The sequence below is a fragment of the Zea mays genome, chromosome 1 (assembly GCF_902167145.1).
Source record: "Zea mays cultivar B73 chromosome 1, Zm-B73-REFERENCE-NAM-5.0, whole genome shotgun sequence".
In the NCBI taxonomy this organism is placed as follows: domain Eukaryota; kingdom Viridiplantae; phylum Streptophyta; class Magnoliopsida; order Poales; family Poaceae; genus Zea; species Zea mays.
This window is the reverse complement of record NC_050096.1, coordinates 16,178,693-16,200,961: the sequence shown is the minus strand read 5'-3', so window position 1 is coordinate 16,200,961 and position 22,269 is coordinate 16,178,693. Positions and strand designations below refer to the sequence as shown.

The 22,269-nt window shown below is 48.5% G+C and overlaps 1 protein-coding gene, 1 long non-coding RNA gene and 1 other non-coding gene across 3 annotated transcripts; 2 read left to right on the top strand and 1 right to left on the bottom strand.

Annotated features, from left to right (window-relative positions):
• Positions 1–1,847: 1,847 nt before the first annotated feature.
• LOC109942745 (uncharacterized) lies at positions 1,848–6,138 on the bottom strand. The gene is made up of 2 exons (XR_002265495.1): positions 4,964–6,138; positions 1,848–2,394 (listed from the first exon to the last, which is right to left on the bottom strand). It is a non-coding gene; the product is annotated as an uncharacterized lncRNA (long non-coding RNA).
• Positions 3,059–3,200, top strand: LOC111590718 (small nucleolar RNA Z247). Its single transcript, XR_004855759.1, has one exon. It is a non-coding gene; the product is annotated as a small nucleolar RNA Z247 (small nucleolar RNA).
• A 14,318-nt stretch (positions 6,139–20,456) lies between the features above and the next one.
• LOC100277616 (uncharacterized) lies at positions 20,457–21,846 on the top strand. Its single transcript, NM_001374018.1, has one exon. The coding sequence runs from the start codon at positions 20,682–20,684 to the stop codon at positions 21,630–21,632; it is 951 nt and encodes a 316-aa protein (NP_001360947.1). The 5' UTR covers positions 20,457–20,681; the 3' UTR covers positions 21,633–21,846.
• The last annotated feature ends 423 nt before the right edge of the window (positions 21,847–22,269 follow it).

Genomic DNA, 22,269 nt, shown 5'->3' with positions numbered 1-22,269 from the left:
GAACAATGACATGAAGCCAACGCAAATTTACACGACGTTGCCGCATGCCCTGCCATGGCGCAGGCGCCTGGCGCAGCAACAAGACCCTGCTGCGAAGCCGCGGCCCAAGGCATGCCTGCCTGGGCGAACCGCGAACGGAGAGAAAGCGAGAGGTCCCTGCACTGCACACTCCGACGAAGCGGGTACGCGGGAATCCGGCGGCTGCGCTTGCGACCTGGCGCTGCGCTGCCCCGCCCCCTCCTTCAATGTGCGTGCCCAAAAGTGGCAGGACGCAGCACCTCGGCCGATCTACAAAAACAAGTTCATAGAGGAGCGCAGCGCAGGCGAGGCAATGCAGCGCGCTGCAGCCTGCAGGACCGTGCAGTGTCGGCACTGCAGCTGAAGTGAACAGCTGACGCTGCGTGCCGTCCATGGACGTGCGTCGCGTCGTTGCGTGAGAGAGATGCCAAAAAGAAAAGCTCCTCCGGAGATGCATGGAACCGACGGATGAGATGGTAAAAAAAACAGAGCTAGTCGTACTAGCCCAGCGCGCGGCTCCAGGAGAAAAGCTCGGCCGGAGATGCAGCGTCGCAAATCAATCGTGTCCGTTGCAGAGAAAGGATCTCCAGGACAAGATTCTCTCCCTGACCCTTCGCCCTCCGCCAGAACAGTTTCATCAGTAGGGTTTCTAGCTGTTCCCTATGCACGGAGCTAGTATTGTACTACTCTCTACTGTGTTGGAGTACTTTTCATTGGAACTTTTAGTATTATCTCCCAGCATAGCAACGAGCCAACAAGACGACTGGATTCCAAAACCACAGCTTTGCCAGGATTCTCAGATGCTGCTCATACGTATAGTATGGTTCAACAGTGTGTGTACGGCACACAGCTATACCACATGCGATGGGACAGTGCTCCACCACTTTGTGCAGCTCAGCTACGTCCTACTCCCTCCATCCTCAATCTCGTGATTGATTAGGTTTTTAAAAACAATAACAACACTTATATCTTACTATAAAAATATATATTTTATAATTTATCTAATAATTCTAATTATATGCCATAGATATTAATCTTTATTATATACTATTTGGTGCACTCTAATACGTGCCTGGCACCTTGTCCACCAATCGACCAAATTGCAGGGATGGCTGGCTGGTCACTTCACTGCAGCACGGTCCGCGGTTCGTTGCGCCTCCGACCGTCACTGTTCAACGGCCCAAGAATGCAACGGCCCAATAATGTACTGGGCCTGATCGAGCCAATCAGAGCCTAAGCACAAGTGGAATGTGGCGCAAACGCATGCTGGTGGACAGAGTTTGGAGTGCTACGTGCGACGGAGGAGGCAAGACAGAGGAGGGAGAAGAGCCTAAGCACAAGTGGAATGTGGCGCAAATGATTTTTTTTTGGAACCCGCGACACTTTTAGTGATAGTTAACTGATTTGGTGAGATAATAAACTAACGATTAGTTTAAATTATGTCTAAAAATTGTACCATGCTTTAGCCCTCCTGCTTGAATTCTTAGGTATCTAAAAGTTACTAGCTATTGCCGCGTGGGATCCAAAAAGGCATGCATATACGCAGGGGCAAAGCCAAAAGGAACCAGCGTATCAGTTATACTAGACTAGTACACTTTGATGTTAGCTCTACATATAAATAGGACCTAACAAAGATTTTCTATTGATTTTGCAAAAAGTCACAGGCCTAGCTCCGCACCTGTGCATACGCATAGGCTAATAAGAGTAACATACATTTTTGTTTATGAATGGAAGAAGCTTATACTATAGCCTGCCAGATTATATTCCTAAATAAAAGTGATGATATCCGGTGCACATATATATACAGAATCCTAGCTTTCAAAATCAGATCTAAAAAGCTAGATAGATGGCTGGTTGGTGCAACCCTTCCTATTTATAGATGATATTTTTCACACAATATACCCTTAGATACATAAACCTTATCCACTCAATTAGGATCAAAATAGACAAACTCTCATTTTGACGGTCTAACGACCACACTCTCTTCACGAAGTTGTTTTGCCATGACACAACCTTTACAATGGCCCTATGTACTGCCTCTGATGCCCATTGAAACCACATCACTACATATTGAGGCTAGGCCCATAAAACTGTCGTAGGGTGGTTTCGAAGCTCAACCACCAAATCTCCATAGGTAGCGTACTCCATACATATCTCCCATATCCTAGACAGATGTTTTGCCGATCCTCAATCGCATTGGCAACAATGTGCCAGTGCTTGTTGATGTCCTCAGGTATCAGTCACCATGATTGGTCATCCAATTTCTTTAGTCCCTCAGTCAAGGCCCAACACTCATCCTTCACCGCTTTTGATCCATCGGCATGAAACTGTATGACCTTCACCTTCATCGTCGACCGCTGTCTCTATACTCCACATCTACACATAATAAACCAAGATACATGTTGCACATACTTATGCCTCAGTTAATCCACATGACTCAAACCAAGATGTTACTCCATTAACAATCACTCATCATAAATCCAGGCCACAAGGGCATATATCAACCTTGTTTTCATAATGGTATCCTAAGCCACCTCTTCCAAAGACTTTAGTAAGGAAGAGAGAACAATGGTGGCAACTCCATCGCCGTTGCCCTCGATGTTAGTCCTTAAACTAGCAGTTGGCGACAAACTTACATAGGACAACTAGATCATGTGAAAGACGCAATTCCTCTCTCCTCTTCATGGTGTGCAGCTCATGAAGTACCTTTATGAGAAGATTGTGATGCCATCAACTGAGATCATCACAACCGATGATAAGAAGGAAAAGAATATGCCCAATCTAGAGTATGTAACTTAGATGGCATAAGATCAGCAAGTCATGTTGTATATTTTTGACTCCCTCTTAAAGGGGATCTTAGGACACATTGCTATGAAGGAAACTTTAGCATCAGTATGAAAAAGTTCTATGTGTCATAATCAAGGGCCAAGGCTACAAACCTTCGATTTTATCTAATAAACACAAAGAAGGAATTAATGACCATGACTCAGTACTTCACCAAGATGAAGGGATTTGCAAATGAGCTAACTGCATTCAGTAAGGTATTAGATGATGAAGAACTTGTCTCCTATAATATGGATAGGTTAGATTCATATATTATACACCACATATATCTTCAATCATGTATTGATCAGATCCTATATCTGTTAGTGAGTCGTATGCACAATCTCTTGGTTTTGATAGTCGGTAGACGATGCTTCGACAATCCGACCTACGGTACATGTCCTTTGCTAACTTGGCTACACAAGGACGAGGTCAAGGTAGAGGAAACCAAGGAGGACGCTCACCTGGAGGGCACTCAAGCTATGGACACGGTCGAGGCCATGGTCGTAGCCAGTAAGACACCGGTTAGAGAAGAGATTAGTATAGGTGTCAAATCTATAATAAGCCCAATCATCGAGCTTCTGAGTGCTGCTACCCGTATGATGAGGATTATCAACCAGAAGATCGATCTGGTATGGAGACATAGGAGCCATAAATCATATCACTGGAGAACTTAACAAGCTAACTACCGAAGATAAGTAGCAAGATCAGGATTGGGTACATGCAGCTAATGGTATAGGGATGAAAATAAATCATGTTGGTGGTTTATCTATTTTTTCTTTAGTTTGATCTCTTTAGCTCAAAGATGTTCTGCTTGTGGCATGTGCTTCGTTCTGCACATAAGATGTACAAAGACAATACTGTATTCTTTGCATATATTCCTTATTGGTTCTTTATCAAGGATCGGGACACATGGGAAATGATTCTTGAAGAAATACGAGAGAATGGTCTCTATCCAATTCAGTCGATGCACATATTCAGAACAAGACAACAGCAGGAGCAGTGAACCTTCCTGGTCTCCTTGCTCTCCGCCTGGCCCTTCAATGCCGCCGTTTGTGATGGCTCATCCAATGTCTGCTCTGTTTGCCTCGCCGGCCTCAAGGGCCTATTGCCTGTAGCGTGGATCCATTTCGGATTCGGCTAGAAGTTGGATGAGAGAGAACTAGCAACGGATGTGGGGACTGGGCAGCACCTCGTAATGCTTTGCTCCCTCTCTCAGGTCCATCTGCTACGGTCCTCCGGGATCGAGCTGCACCGGCGGTCGACGCACGGGGACGGGCTCAAACAAAAACAATGTGGGAGTGGCGCTAGGCGAGCTCAAGTGGCGACCTCGACGCACGGCTGCTGGCTGCTGCGTGTGCTATAGTAGATCCCTGCAGCTGTATGGAAGAGGTGGTGCCCTAAACAGAAGAAGGGAATCTTGGAAGGACACTCTGAGTTGGAGCCTTGGAGGCATAGCGGAACGAAACGATTGCAAAGATGGCGTGCCGGTTCGGACTGCAACCGGCATGCAGGGTGAGGTCGGCCCCAGGCCCCCATCCGAGGCGAGAGAGTGGATGGGCCGAGAAAAAGGATGGGCCGCCCAGACGTAGAAATTTTGGCCCTTTAATACTAGTGATAGTTTTAAATTTATTTATTTTTGTTTCCATTCCCTTTTTATTTAATATACTAGTGATAGTTTACTTAGTTGAGGGATAAAAAATAAACCATTGGCCTATTTTATTTTAGTGAGGATTATACCCTGATTTGTCCGAGTTACTCTCATACCGGGGATGATGTGAATATATATGTAGGTGAAGATATAATGTCTCGTTAGTTCTAGAGACTTATTACTCGAGAACTGGCATATCCAGGTATCTGATTTGTTTGTTCTGAAGTGTGCATATGGTGCTCACATCATAAAATATTTGTTTACTCGTGTATACCTGATTCGTTTGTTCTGTATAAATTTTGTTGGCACAAATACTATGGATGGCGATGACTATAATTATTTTTCTATAGAACCAGTTAAATTTAAGATATTTAAATTCTAAACGAGTCTAGAAATTAATTTATTTTAGGACAGAGGTAACAGTAAAGGAGAAGGCCGGAGTAGATAAAAGAGAGAAAGGCAGAAAGCTACCGTGCGAAATCCAACGTCGATCACACGCATTTTGATGGCAATGATGCTGTTCCTGCTCTGGTTCCTCGGATCTGCTGCTTCCCCGTTCAGCCGATCGGTTTTCCTTTTTTTCGCTTCCTCGGTCTTGCATAGTACGATCCTGTCCTCCTTTGGGCACATGACAGCCACAAGCACGACGCGCCAGCGTCGGCGCTTAGCAGCACGCCGGCGTGCGGCGATCATTGGCAGGGACCTGTAAAGACGAGCGTGTCTCGCTCGCCTCGCCTAAACAGGGCTACCTGAATGCTGCATGTATCGGATACGCATCCGTCTGAGACTCTGAATGCGAAAATTCAGGTCGCGTTGAGCTGAACGCGTCTGAACGGAACTCCAAAGAAGCTAGGTTTGCTCCGAGTTCATGGCAAGCTGGTGTATGATCAGCAGATCAAGCGTGCTAGATGAGAGAAGAAGCGAGTAAGCGGGCCGACCAGCAGCAGGCAGCAGCGTCTCTCCTCGTGCTGTTCCGGAGGCAGATGGACTTGTGAACCTCGTCAGAACATGGCACACACAGGATAGTCTGTCGGGAAGGGCGGAAAGCAGAAAAAAAAAAGAGGAAAAGGGCGGCGAGGAAGAAAGCAAGGATCTCACCGGACGCCGAGGCGGAGGCGGGGGCATGCATCGACCGAAAGAAGCAAAAGAGGCGCTGGTAACGACTGGCGTGCCCGCCCGGCCCCCCTTTTTCGATCCATTTCAGACGATGGATCGATGGCCGACCGAGCTCTCTCGCAGTCTCGCTCGTGTGTGCGCCCGCCATGCGAGTTCGCCTGCTTCTCCTCGTCTCGGGATCGCTGCCCTCGGCGCCGGTGGTCCTGCTCCTAAGCGTCCTACCCTACCCTACCCGATCCACAGCGGCCACACCATCCGCTCCACCGCTGGCTGTACCTGCTGCTCTCCGTTCCCATTTCTGTCGCCTCCGCCGCTGCCTCCGGCGTGCACGCCCCGCTCTTTCTTTAGGCTGTGCAATGCATGCCTCGCTCATGGCCTGCCAGTCTTTTCGCTTTCTCTGATCTCGAAACCGAACCGTGTGGCCGGCCGGGGCGGTGGTGACCCACCATGGGTGGAAGGAATCAGTATCCGCAGCCGACTGCCGTTGGGAGTTGGGACGAAGCCAGCCCTGCTCGTGCTTCCTGAGACTGAGAGAGGGACGGACGACGACAAAACGCTGCATGGTTTCGCCAAAATTAGAGGCGGTCGGATAGGATCGACCCTGTCTGTGTCTGAAAACTGTGCGTGGATCAGCTGCGAATTTTCCATGCTGCCTCCCCCACCCACCTGAGCACCTGACCATGGTTCAGTTTTTTTTCTTTCTAGTAGCACAATATGTTTTGTGGTCGCTCCTGAAGACAGCATCTGTCGACGATGTCGAGTGATGCAGCTCTGCTGTAGTTACAGGAAAAACAATCTTGATTTAGAATCCGACGACAGGAACGAACGATGCCCAAATGTGGCGGTGATCTGTGTGACCTCACTATCCCCTCTACCTCCTAGTACAAGCCGTGCGTTTTTCTACTCTCTCTTGCGAGATTTACACAACAGAGGGGTCACATGCATGCAACGCAAACCCGTTAACCACGGAGGAGGAGCCATGCATTGCATGTGGGTGGCACGGTCGTAACAGTATATTCTCCATTTCACGTTGCCTGTTCACCAAAAGCTCGTACACGCGGTCACATTTTACAGCTAACTGTATACTGTCTTGTCTGGTCGATGACCTATCGTGTTTGTTCCAGCAGGGACCATTTGGTGGTGCAAATAGATTAATCCGAGCAGAACGGCTTTTTCCCTGCCGTGGCTTCATTCTACTACATACGTACTGCTGCTGCTGCTGACACACAGCTTCATCCCGACCGGATTAGAGCGCGCCAGCAGAGCAGAGCAGAGCGGGGGGGGGGGGGATTCGTGTCTAGACCACGACGAAGCTTTGTGGATCGACAACCTTTGCGGACAAAAAGCACGCGGGAATGCATGTAGGGTGAATTATTCCGCGGGGGATGCTGTGCGCTGGTCCATCATGTTCATGTTCATGGGAAATCCACTGTACTGACTTGGTTTGGCTACGTACTGATAGAAACCCAAGGTAGAATGTTTGTGTGCACTCTGGTTTGGTTTCTTTCTGGGAACAGTCGTGATGCTGGCTGATCGAGTTTTCAGGTAGCTGCTGCACACGCGTATAGTAGCTAGACCGTCTATCTGTCTATATATACCCCGAGCAGTAATCCATCGAATCGTAGGGGGGGAAAGAAGATGAACAGATGTATCCTGTAGCACTAGAGATGGCAATGGGTAAATACCCACCGGGTATTACTACCCCATACTCATACCCATGACACAAAAATAACCCTACCGGGTTACCCATATACGCTGGCGGGTATGGATTTACCCCCATACTCATACCCATGTGGGTATGGGTTACCCATCGGGTCACCCGTACCCACAAAAATTAAACAACTATCAAAATATTATACTATACAAATGGCAAGTATATCCATATAAATACCATTACAAAATTTTCTAGCATCGTTTAACCATCCATTCAACACACCAAAGATAATTGGATAAAGTAGTAACACTGTGATAGTACTACATAGCACATTACATGGTCATTAAATTGTTGTTAAATAGTAAAAAAGTTGGATGACTGAAGTCCAAGTTAATGCTTTAGATAAGTTTATATTGGGTATTTTATACCCACGGGTTAACGGGTATGGGTGAAGGCGGAACGTTCTAATACCCGTTTACCCATTGGGTGAAGATTTTTGCCCAATAACAGACCCACGGGTAGAATATTTAGCCTCTAATGGAGTAAATACCCATCGGGTATCGGGTCGCGGGTACCCATTGCCATCTCTATGTAGCACTAGCACTGCGTCGTCGATCCATCCACCGGACCCTAATGAGCAAGAAAAAAGCGGAGCCGGGTTTAGTGTCCACTACTAGGCCGGCCAGGAAACGATCCAGTCGCAATCAGCTGGCCGACGGATATCCACCAGCGCGCAACGACCCGGTCGCGCGCCCGCGCCCGCGCCCCACGCACCGAAGAAAACTTGGGGAGATCGATCATGCATGATCCGTTGCCGTCAACCACTAGCTAGCGCCTGCACGTACGCACGGCTGCTGATGCCTGTGGCTGTGGAAGGAAGGAATCTCTGATCGTATCGGGAGACAAGACCTGGGTCGATATTCAGGCCGGCGATGATCTCGTCGCAGCAAACATAATGCGCGCTTTTCTGGCTGGAGAGATGAGATGAGAGACGGCCGATCCATCCCTCTTCCCTCGCGGCCTTTCCGCGGCAGTATAATAATGGTGGCCGTCTTTTTTTCGCTCTCGGTTCCATCGCACGTTCGTGTCCGTTCGACGATCATGGAATGGAAGCAGAGCGCCGTGTGGAGTTTGATCTCCGGCCGATGGACACGGGATGCGAGTGGAGGGGCTGAGTTGGGTCTTCGATGTCAGTGCCAGCCAACCCCGTCCAAACAGACCGGCCAGGTTCTCTTTCGACGAGACAAGTGATGAGCCGGCTCCTGAAAGCGCACGCGCGTAACGGCGGCAAGAAAACAACGGTCCATGCATGTCGCCTTCGTCAGTCGTACTGTAGCTGTAGGAGAAAAGTAGAGAGAGAGTGGGCAGTGATCGGCGACATGACCCCGATATAATGCTACGTTAACCAACTGAGAGCAGCAGCCATGGTAACCGCAACCACCCTGCTATACGGACCTGGCCTAATAAGCCTAATCATAGGCATAGCAGAAAACAAAAACCAATCAAGCAGTCGACGAGAGAAGCAACCCAGAACGAGGGCAACCACCCTCCATGGACATGGACCACCCTAGAGCTCGCCAAAGAGAGGCCTGGCCTGGAGGGATCAATCTGGCGCAGACAGGGAGGGTGTATGGTTTGAAGAATAAGTTAGTGCATCAACTTCTCACTTTTTTGTTTGATTTGTGAATTAAAATAAATTAATCCATCACCACATTATTTCTCATAATTAGTTAGTTAATACTAACATAAGAAATATGCTCGTCCCAACAAATTTAAGAAATGGACTCATAATACACTAACTAATGTTATATAGAGTGATTCCTAGAATCAAACACATCCTTCCGTAATAACGTCTCCAAGGCCACGCCATCTTTCCTCTAGCACTGCACACCCCATGCTGCCACCGCGCGCGACCCTTCCAAATCCCACCCCTTTCCAACCTCTTTACCACTAGTCCTAGTTGTTAATCCCCGCGGCCAGCGGTGCACGGCACACGCGCACCCGCTTTCGGTCGCGCGGCCAAGGCGTGCGTGCGTGCGTGCGTCACAAGACAGGCCAGGCGCGAAAGAGAACAGATTATTCGCCACCCGTGCAACGGATCAGCTGCCAGGCAGATGGGGGCGTTGTGTGCCTCGTCCGATCAAACGCAAGCAGCAGGCGGGCAACAGGAGCAGCGATAGATCTCACAGGCTCCAGCTGCGCCTCTGATGCGGCTGCCGCGGCGCTGGCCGACCGCGCCAAAAGCGAAAGCCTGCCGCGATGGCTGGCCTGGCCGAGATATGTGTGCGCGCGTGTGTGGGGTGTAGCTATCCCTTCGGCCTGCGGCAACGCCTCCCGCGGCAGGCACAGCAACGTGACGTCCCAGCAGACGCTGCCGGTGCCGTTGCCGCCTTCGCTTTTCCGCTTTGCCTCGGCACACACTGGCCGATCGGTCCGGACAAGGAGAGGGTCCCTGGACTGGATGCTGCCGCGCGCACCGGGCAGCCAGAGGACGAGCCGAGTAATACGCGCGTTTTCGGACACGACGCTACAGCTTCCTGTCGTGTCGAGGGTACGCGGGCGCGCTGGAGCACTCATTGAGCTCATCTACTGGTAGAGTGGTCGCCCTGTGTTTCGTCGCTTGCTCGCTCGTCGTACTAGTAATCAGTTACAGAGATGAGATATAAACTCGGTCGGTGTCTTCTTTTTGTCTTCGGTCTGCTGAGCTACATACATGCATGCAGTAGCTACACGGCAGTGCAGATGGAGTGAAAGGATACAAACGAGCGTGGCTTGGCCTGAGACCGTCTCCTTTGTTTGCCCATGTAAAAACAAAAAGAGCGGCGTGGCGGTATGGAAAGCCGTGCCTTGTTGCACATGACATGCATGCTGTTGGAATAAGTGTAAACGAGACACAGAGAGTAGAAAGGAATTGACAGTTCTTTCTTTATTGCAGCAGGGGTTATGTTTATATACATATGAAGGGGTGAGTTCACAAGGGGTGTGTCCCTTGGGAATTATCTGTCGCACCCCTTGGATTGATCACAAATACAATAATTTGTAACACTCCCCCTTGATCAATCCAAATCCATTTGATCATCTGTAAGTTGTCTTCCAATATATTATCTCCTCAAAAACCCTGTGGGAAAAAATAAGGAGTACACAATGTCTTTTGGATTATGAGTAGAACTCACACTGACCTCCAAAAGAAAATATGCCTGTAATCATCATTCTTAAAAACCCCCGTGGGGAAAATTAATGATGAAGCATATAGCTTAGTTGATATTACCTCATTAAAAACTTTGGATGAGAAAACCTTAACAAGGCAAAACTCATACAAAGAAAAGAGTGTAATATGATGGATCAAAACAGGTCAAATATCATGGAGAATTACTCCCCCTGATTCTTGCAAGCACTTAAGTCTTCTCATACCAATCACCTCAACACATTTCTGAAACGTTGAGTATGGTAGAGATTTTGTGAATAGATCAGCAAGATTATCACAAGACTTTGTTTGCAAGATGTTAATATTTTCATTTTCCTGTTTCCATCTGAACAACACAAGCTCAATTATCCTTATGGATAATGGTCAGTGATTCAATCGAATCATGGTACGTTGTTCTCCAATGGACCTCTAGCCCAAAGAACAATAATATGTCTATAGCCATCATCTCAAAAACCCCAGTGGGGAAAATAAATGATGAGACATATAACTCAGGCTAATATTTCTCCAAGATAATCTTGCCAGAAAATCTGAGAAATCAACATATCAGCTGAGTCTCCTTAAAAACCCAGTGGGAAAAATAAGGAGAGTAGTCATACTCTATTGTTGGTCCATTTGAACTCTAGGGAGATAAACTCATATCCTAGTTCAAATACAACAATAACTATACCATAATGTATCATCCTCGAAAACCTCTACGGGAAAAATAGATGATACGACATAGGCCTTGTGTTGATGTTGCCTCGTTAAAAACTTTGAATGAGAAACCCAAATAGGTGAAAACTCATGCAAAGAAAAGAGTGCAACATGATGTATAAACAAGTTCTTTCAATCAAGAGGGAAACTCCCCCTGATCTTTACAAAACACTAAGTCATCCCATACATACTCACAAACACATTTAAAATGTGGAGTAAGTTAGAGACTTAGTTGGTAACTTGTTTTTCATCTAAACAACACAAAGTAATATTATCTTCATAGATAATAAGGTCACTGATATAAAATCATGACCACCACATACCCTCTGTATGTAGTATATCATTCTGTACAATCCCATGAAGTGTACTATAGAATGATTAGTGTAAGTGACCATTAATCTCTGTTGATTAACATTTATCAAACAGTAGGTCCAACTTACCAGAAGTATGTCATTGATCTTGTACCTGGGGATCTTCTATAGATATCCAAGATCAATATATCCAAACATAAGGAGAGCATGAGTACACCTGGAGATCATAACTCGATCTCATGTCCTGTTAGCTAGCAAATCATTGCAAAGCAATATCCGGCCGGATGCTCTTGCAAGATACAATAGCACATCTCATGATCTGAAAGAATCAAATGACTATGATTCCATTATATTGAATTTCTTCAATATACGTTGGATATAGACAATTTTTGTATCCAAGATACTCAAGATAGTTTACTTTGAATTGAAATTCTCTTTCAATTCATATCCTCTATCTCGAACTCCGTCGATAAGTAATGTATGTTTAGAAATATGTTGCACATATTTACGCTAAACATACCATTCTTTGTGTATCCCTTCGGAAGGAAGGATTCACTAGGTCGAATGTACCATATTTGATCTGAATGCTCTAAGTCACAAAGACTTTCTAAGCATTGCAAATTTGTGATTGGTTATTATGTATTTGGAATCCTTCAAGACTCCATAAATACCATAATTCAGTGACCACATATGCACATGTTGTCACTACATCTATCAACTGCACAGATAGATGATTTACTGCCCATATTATTGTATCGGAATTTAACTACTCACAGTAGAGGAGAATTTATATCATTAAAATAATGCTTGGGTTTGCGTATAAACCCAGTTGCTACTAGCCATGCTTTCTCACCACCTCATTGTTTCCAAGTCCATGAAAACAAACTTGTATCCACAGTAAGATACCTTGAAGTGAAAATAAGTTAACACTTCTTTTCGGTGAGCAAGGCTATCTCTGCAACATTGTATCACTCAACAAGATCCATTTTGAGCATACTCGTGCTCTGCTATGGCCATAGTCTTTTGGATCACTTAGAGCGCATATACAATTGCTGAGATGTATGTGTCGACACTTGTAGCTTTTAAATAACACAATTCTCCAGTTGGCATGAAGTCATTTTCTTATGTACCCTTATGATTCGTCGTGAAATCCCAAAACGAGAATCAAGGGCTTCCGATAACCTAGCCTCATCAGTGCGCACTGAGCTAGGTTGTGAATGTCTTCCATTCACAGGATAATCCATATCCTCTAGGTGTCTACCAACACTAGGTTGGTTACCAACGAATAGTTGGTCTGCATTTACTATCTCAGAAGGTCTAGCCTTCAGCTGCTTGCAAGCATCTTAATCCCAATTTGTGACCATACTTCTCCCCCTCTTATTTACAACAACGTTGCAATAGGGAGTTAAGTGGTTTTCCATGTAACCACTCTTTCTGGCACTTCCTCATAGGATTAATTTGAGTGACACCTCATAGTAAATGCATATGGCAGTTAATTTGCAACTTCTTGCAAATCATTCGAACCCAAAGGTTCAGTTTTAGTACGTGATCCTGAGCCTGAATGCTTACTGCATTCATTATAATTTCCTGGCATTCATTTTTGGTACTTGAAATCTCCCCCTAATGCCTGGAAAAGCTCATGATTCAAGCAAGCGTACGGGCCATAAATAGAATCTTATGAAGAGATTCTAAAACTTAATGATCGACGGAGAATGAATTCTCACATAGATCCCCAGTTTTCTGTGTGCCCATATATGTACGCTGCGGTGGTGAGATTGGGAACATACCCAATGTACGCATGAGAAATCTTTCACGGATTCCCACGTACTAAAAACCATAGGGGAACTTGTACATGCAGTACATGCAGTTAATCACAAGTCAGGAGCGTGCAAAACTTCCTGACTCCAACCATAACCAGTTGGAAATGACAATTCATTACTGATGGTCATTAATGATCTGAAATTTTCGAATCAATCACAGATTCATCATATCCTTTATGGATATCATTTTGAATACCAAGACAAACAATCACCATTGTAAGCACATTTGGTAAATTCAGTAGTGTGGAGGCTAATGTGCTCAAGCTTGAGACATTATTGCTTAATGGACATGTGTTGTCCGAAGGACACACTTGAGGTCATCATATAGATGCACCAAAGAACCATATAAAGCCTTCGATGTCCATACAATCTCTGTAATGGACCACACTCGTTCCTTTGAAACAATTCAAAGAACTTAACCAATTCAGATCAGATTTTAAGATAAGAGGGACTTAAAATCTCATTTCCGATGATACTCATCAAGTATCTATCTTATGGGAAAAACATGACCAATAGAATTGTCCATAACTTTTCATTTCATCCCAATAATGGAATTACCAATTCAGTCTTACCCAGCATGGTAAGTATCATCACATGAAAAGTTTAACAAATGCAACACATTGTACGAGAGGATGTATGTCGAATACTATCCATAAGAAATGTTTTCGTGAAACACATGCAATATCCATCACTATCACTTTGTGTTTCCACATGATAGAAATTATATGGATATCTCTATAATATGGTAAGATAGCAATTAGGATATCTCAACACATCCTTGATACTTCCAATACCAAAGGGGATATGATAATAACATATCATGATATCGCCTGAAGCGATTGTTAAAATATTCTTTCCTCTTTCCAAAGGAATATGAGAATATTTTGTATCCCCATATATAGAGTTTGTGGTTCAATTCTCCACATTACATGTTTCTTCCTTAATTAGAAGAATCCCCGTACAAGTTTGCATAACTCAATCAATGAGTCTTCAACTCCCTTGATGAGTTGGTTCAACTCTAATCGATGAGTTTGTTCAACTCAAATCACATGAGTGATCAACTCCAATCGATGAGTTAATTTAACTCAAATTCATATGAGTTTTTACACTCACATGAGTGTGTTCAACTCACATCGCATGAGTTGAACCTATCACAACATCAATTATGAGATTATACCAAATCTCATGCATCATTTAAATAGTACTCAAAAGCAAATCATCTAACAAAGTGGTCTTCTCTTAGGAAGAGAAGTGTTGTTACATGATTAGTCCAAATCACGATTTACATAACTAACCACTTTTATCATGTCAGATGGAAGATTGAAGTACACTTCATATCTTAGCTTTCATGAGTAGTATGCATCTATTGTGATTTCATATATAAGATGTCTGTGCATACAACACTATATCACATATAGTGTAATGACAAAAGAGTTTGTCATACTCATTGCTCTTCCCTTTTTAATGTGCTTATATATTTGCTTTCAAGCAAAATATATGATACAAAGTGTTAGTCTACAGTATAATGTAGACACATACTCATAAGTCCACAAGACTTATGATTTTCTTTGCTATTCATTTTGCGCTTCCACATCAAGCCACAAAAGCACATAAGTTCTTTTCATAAGAACCATAAGAGAAAGAGAGCATCTCATTTCCTCCAAATTGAAGAGGTGAATTCCCATATCATGCAAAAATGATCTTGATATCTAATGAACATTGAGGATAATTAAGGCCAGTAGGCGAGTTCATCAAACTCTATTAAATAATTATCATCCAAATGGCTTAACCATTTTCTGATGTTGTAATATGCCGCAAAATATATCATATCTTTTATATGTTGGAGAATTCTAGGTATCACATAAAGTGTACCAAAGGATTTTTGAAAAATTGGTGGACACAACGTAGATAATCTCCATGTAATGAAACAGTGGAGTAGATCTCTCAGTAGTGGGCAAAACTTTTGCTGCCTGAAAGCATGGTCTCTGGGCTGATATATTCAAAGAACATACCGCAGCCAATGCTTAGGACTCCACTACCCTGTGCTTGACCAAAATTTCAAAAATAAAATGGGAATCACCATAAAGGTGAATAACGAACATTACATCTCCAACATATCTATTTGGGAGAACACATAGGTAATCATCATGACCATATGATGTAGACCTCTTACTGATGGGCAAATAACATTTTGCTGTCTAAAAGCTTGGTCTCAGGGCAAACAAATTCCAAGAACTTATTGCAGTCAAAGCCTAGATCTCCATCATGTGTTGAAATATCCCAAGTTCAAGATATGTGTCATATTTTGCAAGAATTCATCGTTTAATTAAGTAGAACTTAATTAAAAGAATTCTTTTAGCAGTCACCATGACTGCAGTGTCCAGCCTGGCTCCATAGCCCGCGACGCCTGCGTGGTCCGTGATCTTTTTGGGTAGCACGTATAGGTAATCATCTCGAAAGATGTAGACCTCATAGTGATAGGCATTTCAAATGCAGCCTAAAGCACGGTCTCTGGACTACTAAATTCTATACAGAATTTAGCGCAGCCAGTGCTTAGTACTCCATCACCCTATGCTTTTCCCAAAAGTGCAATATCATTTTGCATGAGGACCATTAGTTTCAACTTAATTATGTGCTATGTTTTCCATGCAAACATAAAACAATGCAAAAACAAAAGCAAGTCGAAACTATGTGAATTATAAATGTAAATAAAATATAATTCACTAACTAGTCTGTATTTTCGTAAAAAAAAATAGAGACGTATGTACAATTACATATATCAGCAGTAGCCTAAATATTCAAATTTAGACGCACTAATACTGATCTTAGACAGTAATTATGTACAAATATAGAGTTCATTTTGTCTGAAATCGCAGAAAATAAAGGCTAAAACGATTAAATTTGTAAGTCCAAATGACCAATAATGTCCAACCAAACCAAAATGGCCCATGAGGCCCATCTTAGCGAAGCCTTAAGGTTGGCAGTTAGGTTAGAAAACCCTAACCAGCCATCCCGGCCAGGCGGCGGCGACGGCCAGCCCAGCCTCGGCGGCCAGAGCGCGATGGGAGCGGCTCCACGGGCTGCCCGGCACAGGCGTGGGCGCACGGTTCCCCAGCCCCGGCGGCGGCGGGTGCCTAGGGCGCGCTGCACGGCCACAGCGGCCCCTGGCGGCCCCCTGGTGCGCAGGCGCGGGCGCGAGCGCGCGTTCCCCGGCGCGGGCGCGGCGGCCAGGCCCCGTGAGCCCCTGCGCAAGTGTGGCTGCGCGGCCTCGACGGTGACGGCGCGGGGCGCAGCGGGCCATCCCGCGCGTGGGCGGCGGCTCCGATGGTGCGGCCATGGCGGTCGGACCATCATCGTGTGCGTGCGGCCCCGGTAGGCACAGGTTCCAGCGCTTGGCTGCGCGGTCAGCAGCGTGGGCACATGGGCGTGTATCGCGGCGGCGCGCGGCTACCACGGCTGCACGGTGCGGGCTCAAACCCAACGCAGCGCTTCCGCCCATGGAGTAAATCGAAAAAGGTATGAGTAATTTGAGATTATTGCTTACTGGATTATTCAATTCCATCGCTAATGCCACTGCGACGCAACGTGACCTTTTTCTTGCAAGGTTCTGGACACCGAAACCTTTCCTCCTATTCTTGTGAGCGACAAATAATATCTCCTTTTCTTTTCTTATGTGATCTGCGCTCCGACGGGCCGCGAGCGCCGGCTGTGTCAACGAAGAAAATCCCCACCACGGTCCGGCCGCATTCTCCCATGCCCGCAGAAGCCTAATTATCTCCGCTTGGTCGAGAGCATCGTGCTGATAACGTGTTGGAATAAGTGTAAACGAGACACAGAGAGTAGAAAGGAATTGACAGTTCTTTCTTTATTGCAGCAGGGGTTATGTTTATATACATATGAAGGGGTGAGTTCACAAGAGGTGTGTCCCTTGGGAATTATCTGTCGCACCCCTTGGATTGATCACAAATACAATAATTTGTAACACATGCAATGCAAAAGACGGAGCAGGAAAGCAGAGCGCGCCAGCCGCCATGCATGCACACACGCAGCAACCGCCAGGCAAGCAGCTCCCAGTCCCTCTGTGACACTGTTGCGCCACTGCCACTAACCAGCGGTGAGCCCGGACCATCGCCAATAAAAGAGGAGAGTCGTCGACAGAGGCGGCCGGCCGGCGTGGATCGAACTGACATGTCAACGACTCGTGATCCAACACGCACCCACGCCATGCGTATGGCACTGGCATGTCTCACGTACACACTCGCCAAAAGATAGTGAAGTGAGACTGTGATTGCCCGTAGGCCGCATCCGCGCGCACGACCTGACTGATGAACCGACCGCGCACCCACACACAAACCCGTCCAATCACTCGATGCACACAGGCAGGCAGGCAGGCGGCACCTCCATCATAACGCCCGCCATGTGGTATGGGTATGGCGTAGGACATAGGAGGCGCACGTGTGGCGAGCCAGACCACTTGTGCCGTGTCGATCCAGGACAGGAGCAAAGGCGAGAGGCAACCTATTGTGTGTCCCAGGCCAGGCCCCCCCATGGTGCGCGCGATGGCTGGCTGGCGCCCGCCCATCACTCGTGTCGTGTGTCGTTCGGACGGGAGAACCCCAGCGAACAGGATCGTTATCGGGCTCCCCGGGCTGTCGCGTCAACCAACAACAGCTGGGTACGTGCTCGACCCATCATCACGGCCCGCGGACTTGCATTGCATTGCATTGAACGGACGGGACGGGATGGCCGACGCGGTGCGGTCGCGGCAGGTTTGGTATGTTTGTCACGGCCCTGCTGGGGGGGGGGGGGGGGGGGAGGAGGGGACGGCGACGGCGAGGTTGTCCGCGGTCGACAGCGACGCCGGGCCGCGCAGCGGAGGCAGGCGCGCCGTCTAGTCTATTCGCGCGTCCCTGTCGCGGCAGCCTGGGCTCGCCATCACCGCATCGCCTCGCCCGCGCGACTGTTGGGCATGGGCGCCGGCCGGGTCGGTGTGTGCACTGCACGCACACGGACGGATCTACCAGTGGAGATTTTGTTTGTTTGGTTGGTCTTGGTCGGTACTCCCTAGTCCCTCCATGTGAGGGGACCGGCCGGGTGGCCTTCGTAGAATGGGGACTTGGCGCTTCGTTCAGTGCAGTGTGTGTCTCGGATACATACGTGTGTATAATATATACATACATTGATTAATCAATATATATATATGTGGGCGTACGTCTGCGCGATTGGGAGTGCTACGACTATACAGAAGAAGTTGCTTTCGACAGCTGGGGTCATGCATTGGGAGCACTAGTATACAATACACACACGCCTGTGGCTGGGTCTTACAATATTGATTGATGACGAGGGGCGGTGTAGTGCAGTGCGCCCTCGTGCTCCCGACCTCGTTGCCGTCACGCTCACCCCCTCGTGGACATGTCTCCGGCCGGCCGGGCCGCCGAGGTGCCATCGAGCGCCAGTGACGACCCGTCGGCCGGCCGGCAGTGCAGTGCAGCGCAGCGCAATGAATCATCATGCACCGAAAAAAAAGGCCTCAGGCTGAAGCCACAGATATAGAAACAGTGGGCACTAAACTCGCTGTAGAGGAAAGCAACGTAGGCGTGAGGCGTTAGGGAGGGATGGGGAAAAAAACATGGCGGGGCCGGAAGACATTCCCCTGCCGCCATCAAGATCTACGGATCCCTTGGCTCGATCGTGTTATTATTGCAATAAAGACGGAGTTGGCCGGATTTGTTTAAGAGGATGGGAGGACCTCAATCCTCATGCTCATCCACTCGTGGATCGCTGATGCTGTGCTGCTGCCGCGTTCGTTGTGTTTTTTCTATATGCATAGGAGTACTCGTCCCGCCGTCTGCCGCCGCCCTGCTCGTCGGCAACGCGACAGTAGCGCATGGTTCGTCGCGCTCGCGCGGCCGGTGTTGGTCGACGTAAACAGTAAAACTACAGCTTCGATGCATGGTGTAGTCACGTGATCCTTGCTCGATCAGCAGGCCGGCATGCATGTTCAATTCACACCCACACGACGATGCTTGTATGAGAGGAAGAAGAAAGGGGTGTGGGGGCCCCGGCCGGTTCGGTGCTGAATTAATCGTCAGCATTTTACAGCTAGCGGAAGAAGAAGTCAGAAGTGGGATTTGGTCATGTGATTCATTCGTTCACATAGCTAGAGAGAGATAACAACAGGAGAAACCGAGCAACGTTTCGTCCCGATACAATGTTTCGTTCCCATTTCGCGCGGCCTGCTTATCGTGTATTGCGCCCTGCTACACTACAGCTAATAACTCCCAAGGTCCGGCTTGACTTTCTGTACCTGTACGTTGTTATATACGTGCATATAAACCGGTCGGCAGTACAGGGCCGGGCCGGCTGGGCAAGAGGGAAAACGGAAGCCTCGTTCGGTACTCTCGCGTTATAATCCGGCGCCGGACCATGCATGATGCAACACCTCTGTTCACGTACGGTTCAGCATACTGTAGACTGTTGAAAGGTCTCGTCTAGTCTAGTGTCTACGGTCTGCATGTCCAGCCGGCGCGGCCACATGTATGACACGCACGTACGCGCGCACCTCACCGGAGTTAAACCTCCGACGTAGTAAAAAAAAACCAGAGTAGCATCACAGCAGCAGTAAGGCTAACAAGATCACTCAGCAATGCGGCACCTAACATGCCAAATTTGATGACCCCTCATACATTTTACTCCTCATGTAACATGTTAGATGTTGTTAATTACTCAACTTAATACATGCCAGTTATGAAAAAAAAAACAAAACCTGGGACGTGACTGGTGTCGACACGGGAGGAACGATCGAATTTATCACACGGTGGTACGCAGCACAGCAGCAGTAACCTCCGGATGAAATGCTAGCGCGTGAGCCGGCTGCTCCCTGCACTGCAAGAGCAGCGAGGAGACAGGGGTACCAGCGCAGAGCGCACGGTCTATCCCGCGGGGGGTAACGCCACCGGGGGCCGGTGACCGTGAATGTCTGCGTGGGCTCACCCGCAGAGAGATCGCCATCACCCAATCCAGACCCCACGTCCCCACCCGCACGCCCAACGGGCGCCACACCCCGTTTCGTTTCCACCTCCCTGTCGCCACGTCGGCGCCTCCCTCCGCCCCGCCCCCGCCCCGCCGCTATATCTTCACGCCGGTCGCTCCACTCTTCCTCCCCAGCTTTCCACCACCCTTTCGCCACACCGCGCTCGACACTACACAGCGCGCACGCTCGGCTTCGCTAGCCGCCACCACCACCAAGCGACCTCTTCTCCAGCTCTCCTGTTCCATGCACCACCGCTCGCTCCTTGTCTCCTAGCTAGACAGGGGCTTGCATTGAGGCTGTCCTTGTGTTGCATCAGGACGCCAGGCTTCTTTCTGCGGTGTCGGTTCGTCTGCTGTGATGGAGAGGTGGGGGGACAAGGACAGGGGGGCGGCGGTTCCGGCGCCGGGGAGGTTGAGGCGGTACGCCGACCAGCCGTCCTTCTCGTCCTCGCTCCTCGACGCCATATACAAGTCCATGGACGAGCCCGGCGACGGGGCAACATCCGCCGCCGCCGCGGGAGCGACCAAGATGCAGAGCCACCAGGACCTGCACTACAGCTACTACTACAAGACGTCGCTGGCGGGGAGCTACCGCGGCAGCAGGGCTGCGGCGGCGGCGCACGCCGCCACCACCACGTCGAGCTCCTCCGAATGCTCGAGCTACGGTGGGTTCTCGTCGTCGGAGGCGGAGTCGTCGCAGCACCGGCGGCTGCGGCCCATACGCACGAGCGTGGGCGCGGCCGCGTCGCCCGCGCCCGCGCCGGAGAAGAAGAAGAAGGCCGGCGCCAACATCCGCGCCAAGCTGAGGGACCTCCGCAAGCCGGCGTCCCCCGGCGCGCGGCTGGCGGGGTTCCTGAACACCATCTTCAGCGGCAGGCGCGCGCCGGCGACGCCGCCGTCGCGGGGCGCGGAGTCCTCCGCGTGCTCCACGGCGTCCTCGTACTCGCGCTCCTGCCTCAGCAAGACGCCGTCCACGCGGGGCCAGCCGAAGCGGACCGTGCGGTTCCTGGACAGCGACGACGGCGAGGCGGCGGCGGCGGCGCCCGGCGGCGAGCGGCGGAGGGTGCAGGTCGGGGTGGCGGAGCTGGAGCGGATGCTGCTCCACCGGATGGAGATGGACAGCGACGAGGACGACGAGGACGAGGAGGGCAGCGACGCCAGCTCCGACCTGTTCGACCTCGAGAACTTCGCGGCCGGTGCCCCCGACGCCGCGGCGGCGTACAGGGACGAGCTGCCGGTGTACGAGACGACGAGGGTGGTGCTGGGACACCGCGCCATTGGCCACGGGAGGAGTGCCAGGGTGGTGTGATCTTGCTGCCTGCCGGGATTCATCCCGGTTCCGGAGCGCCAGGGTAACTGTAAAATGGTGGAGTAACTGTAAGATACAAGTGTTGGGGGCAACAAGTGTTTGCTACTCGTACTCGCATCGTGAGATCTCTGGGAGGATATTTCTTGGATCCTTTTCGTGTCCTTGTGTGTGTGTGTGGTTAGTTCTAATTTGAATGGAGTAACTCGCTATGCTCTTTTGCCCTCTTTCTTTCTTTCTTTCTTTTATTTCTCTCGTCTCTGTTTTCCTTCACTCATTCACGGACGCCAGATGATGATGTTTACAGTCATTTCTTTTCTTCAGTAAATCCGGTATCAAATTTGTCCGTCCCCCCACCCCCACCCCAGTGAAATGAAATGTACTGTGTCCGTGCCACGCCTTGTCAGCTGTCGAAGAAAGAAAGCACGCACCCATGGCGCATGAGATGACTTTCCTTGGCTCAGCCTTGGAAAAAAGCGAGCTCCAAATCGAAAGCAATCGATTCGGATTCTGAAAAAGGATCGATCATCCCCGCTCGGCTGGTTGGTTATGTATCTGACGACGTTTCTATCTCATCGATGGCGAGCGCACTAGAGCGCCCCAACCGTACCAGGTAATAATAATAATCACCAACTTAAAG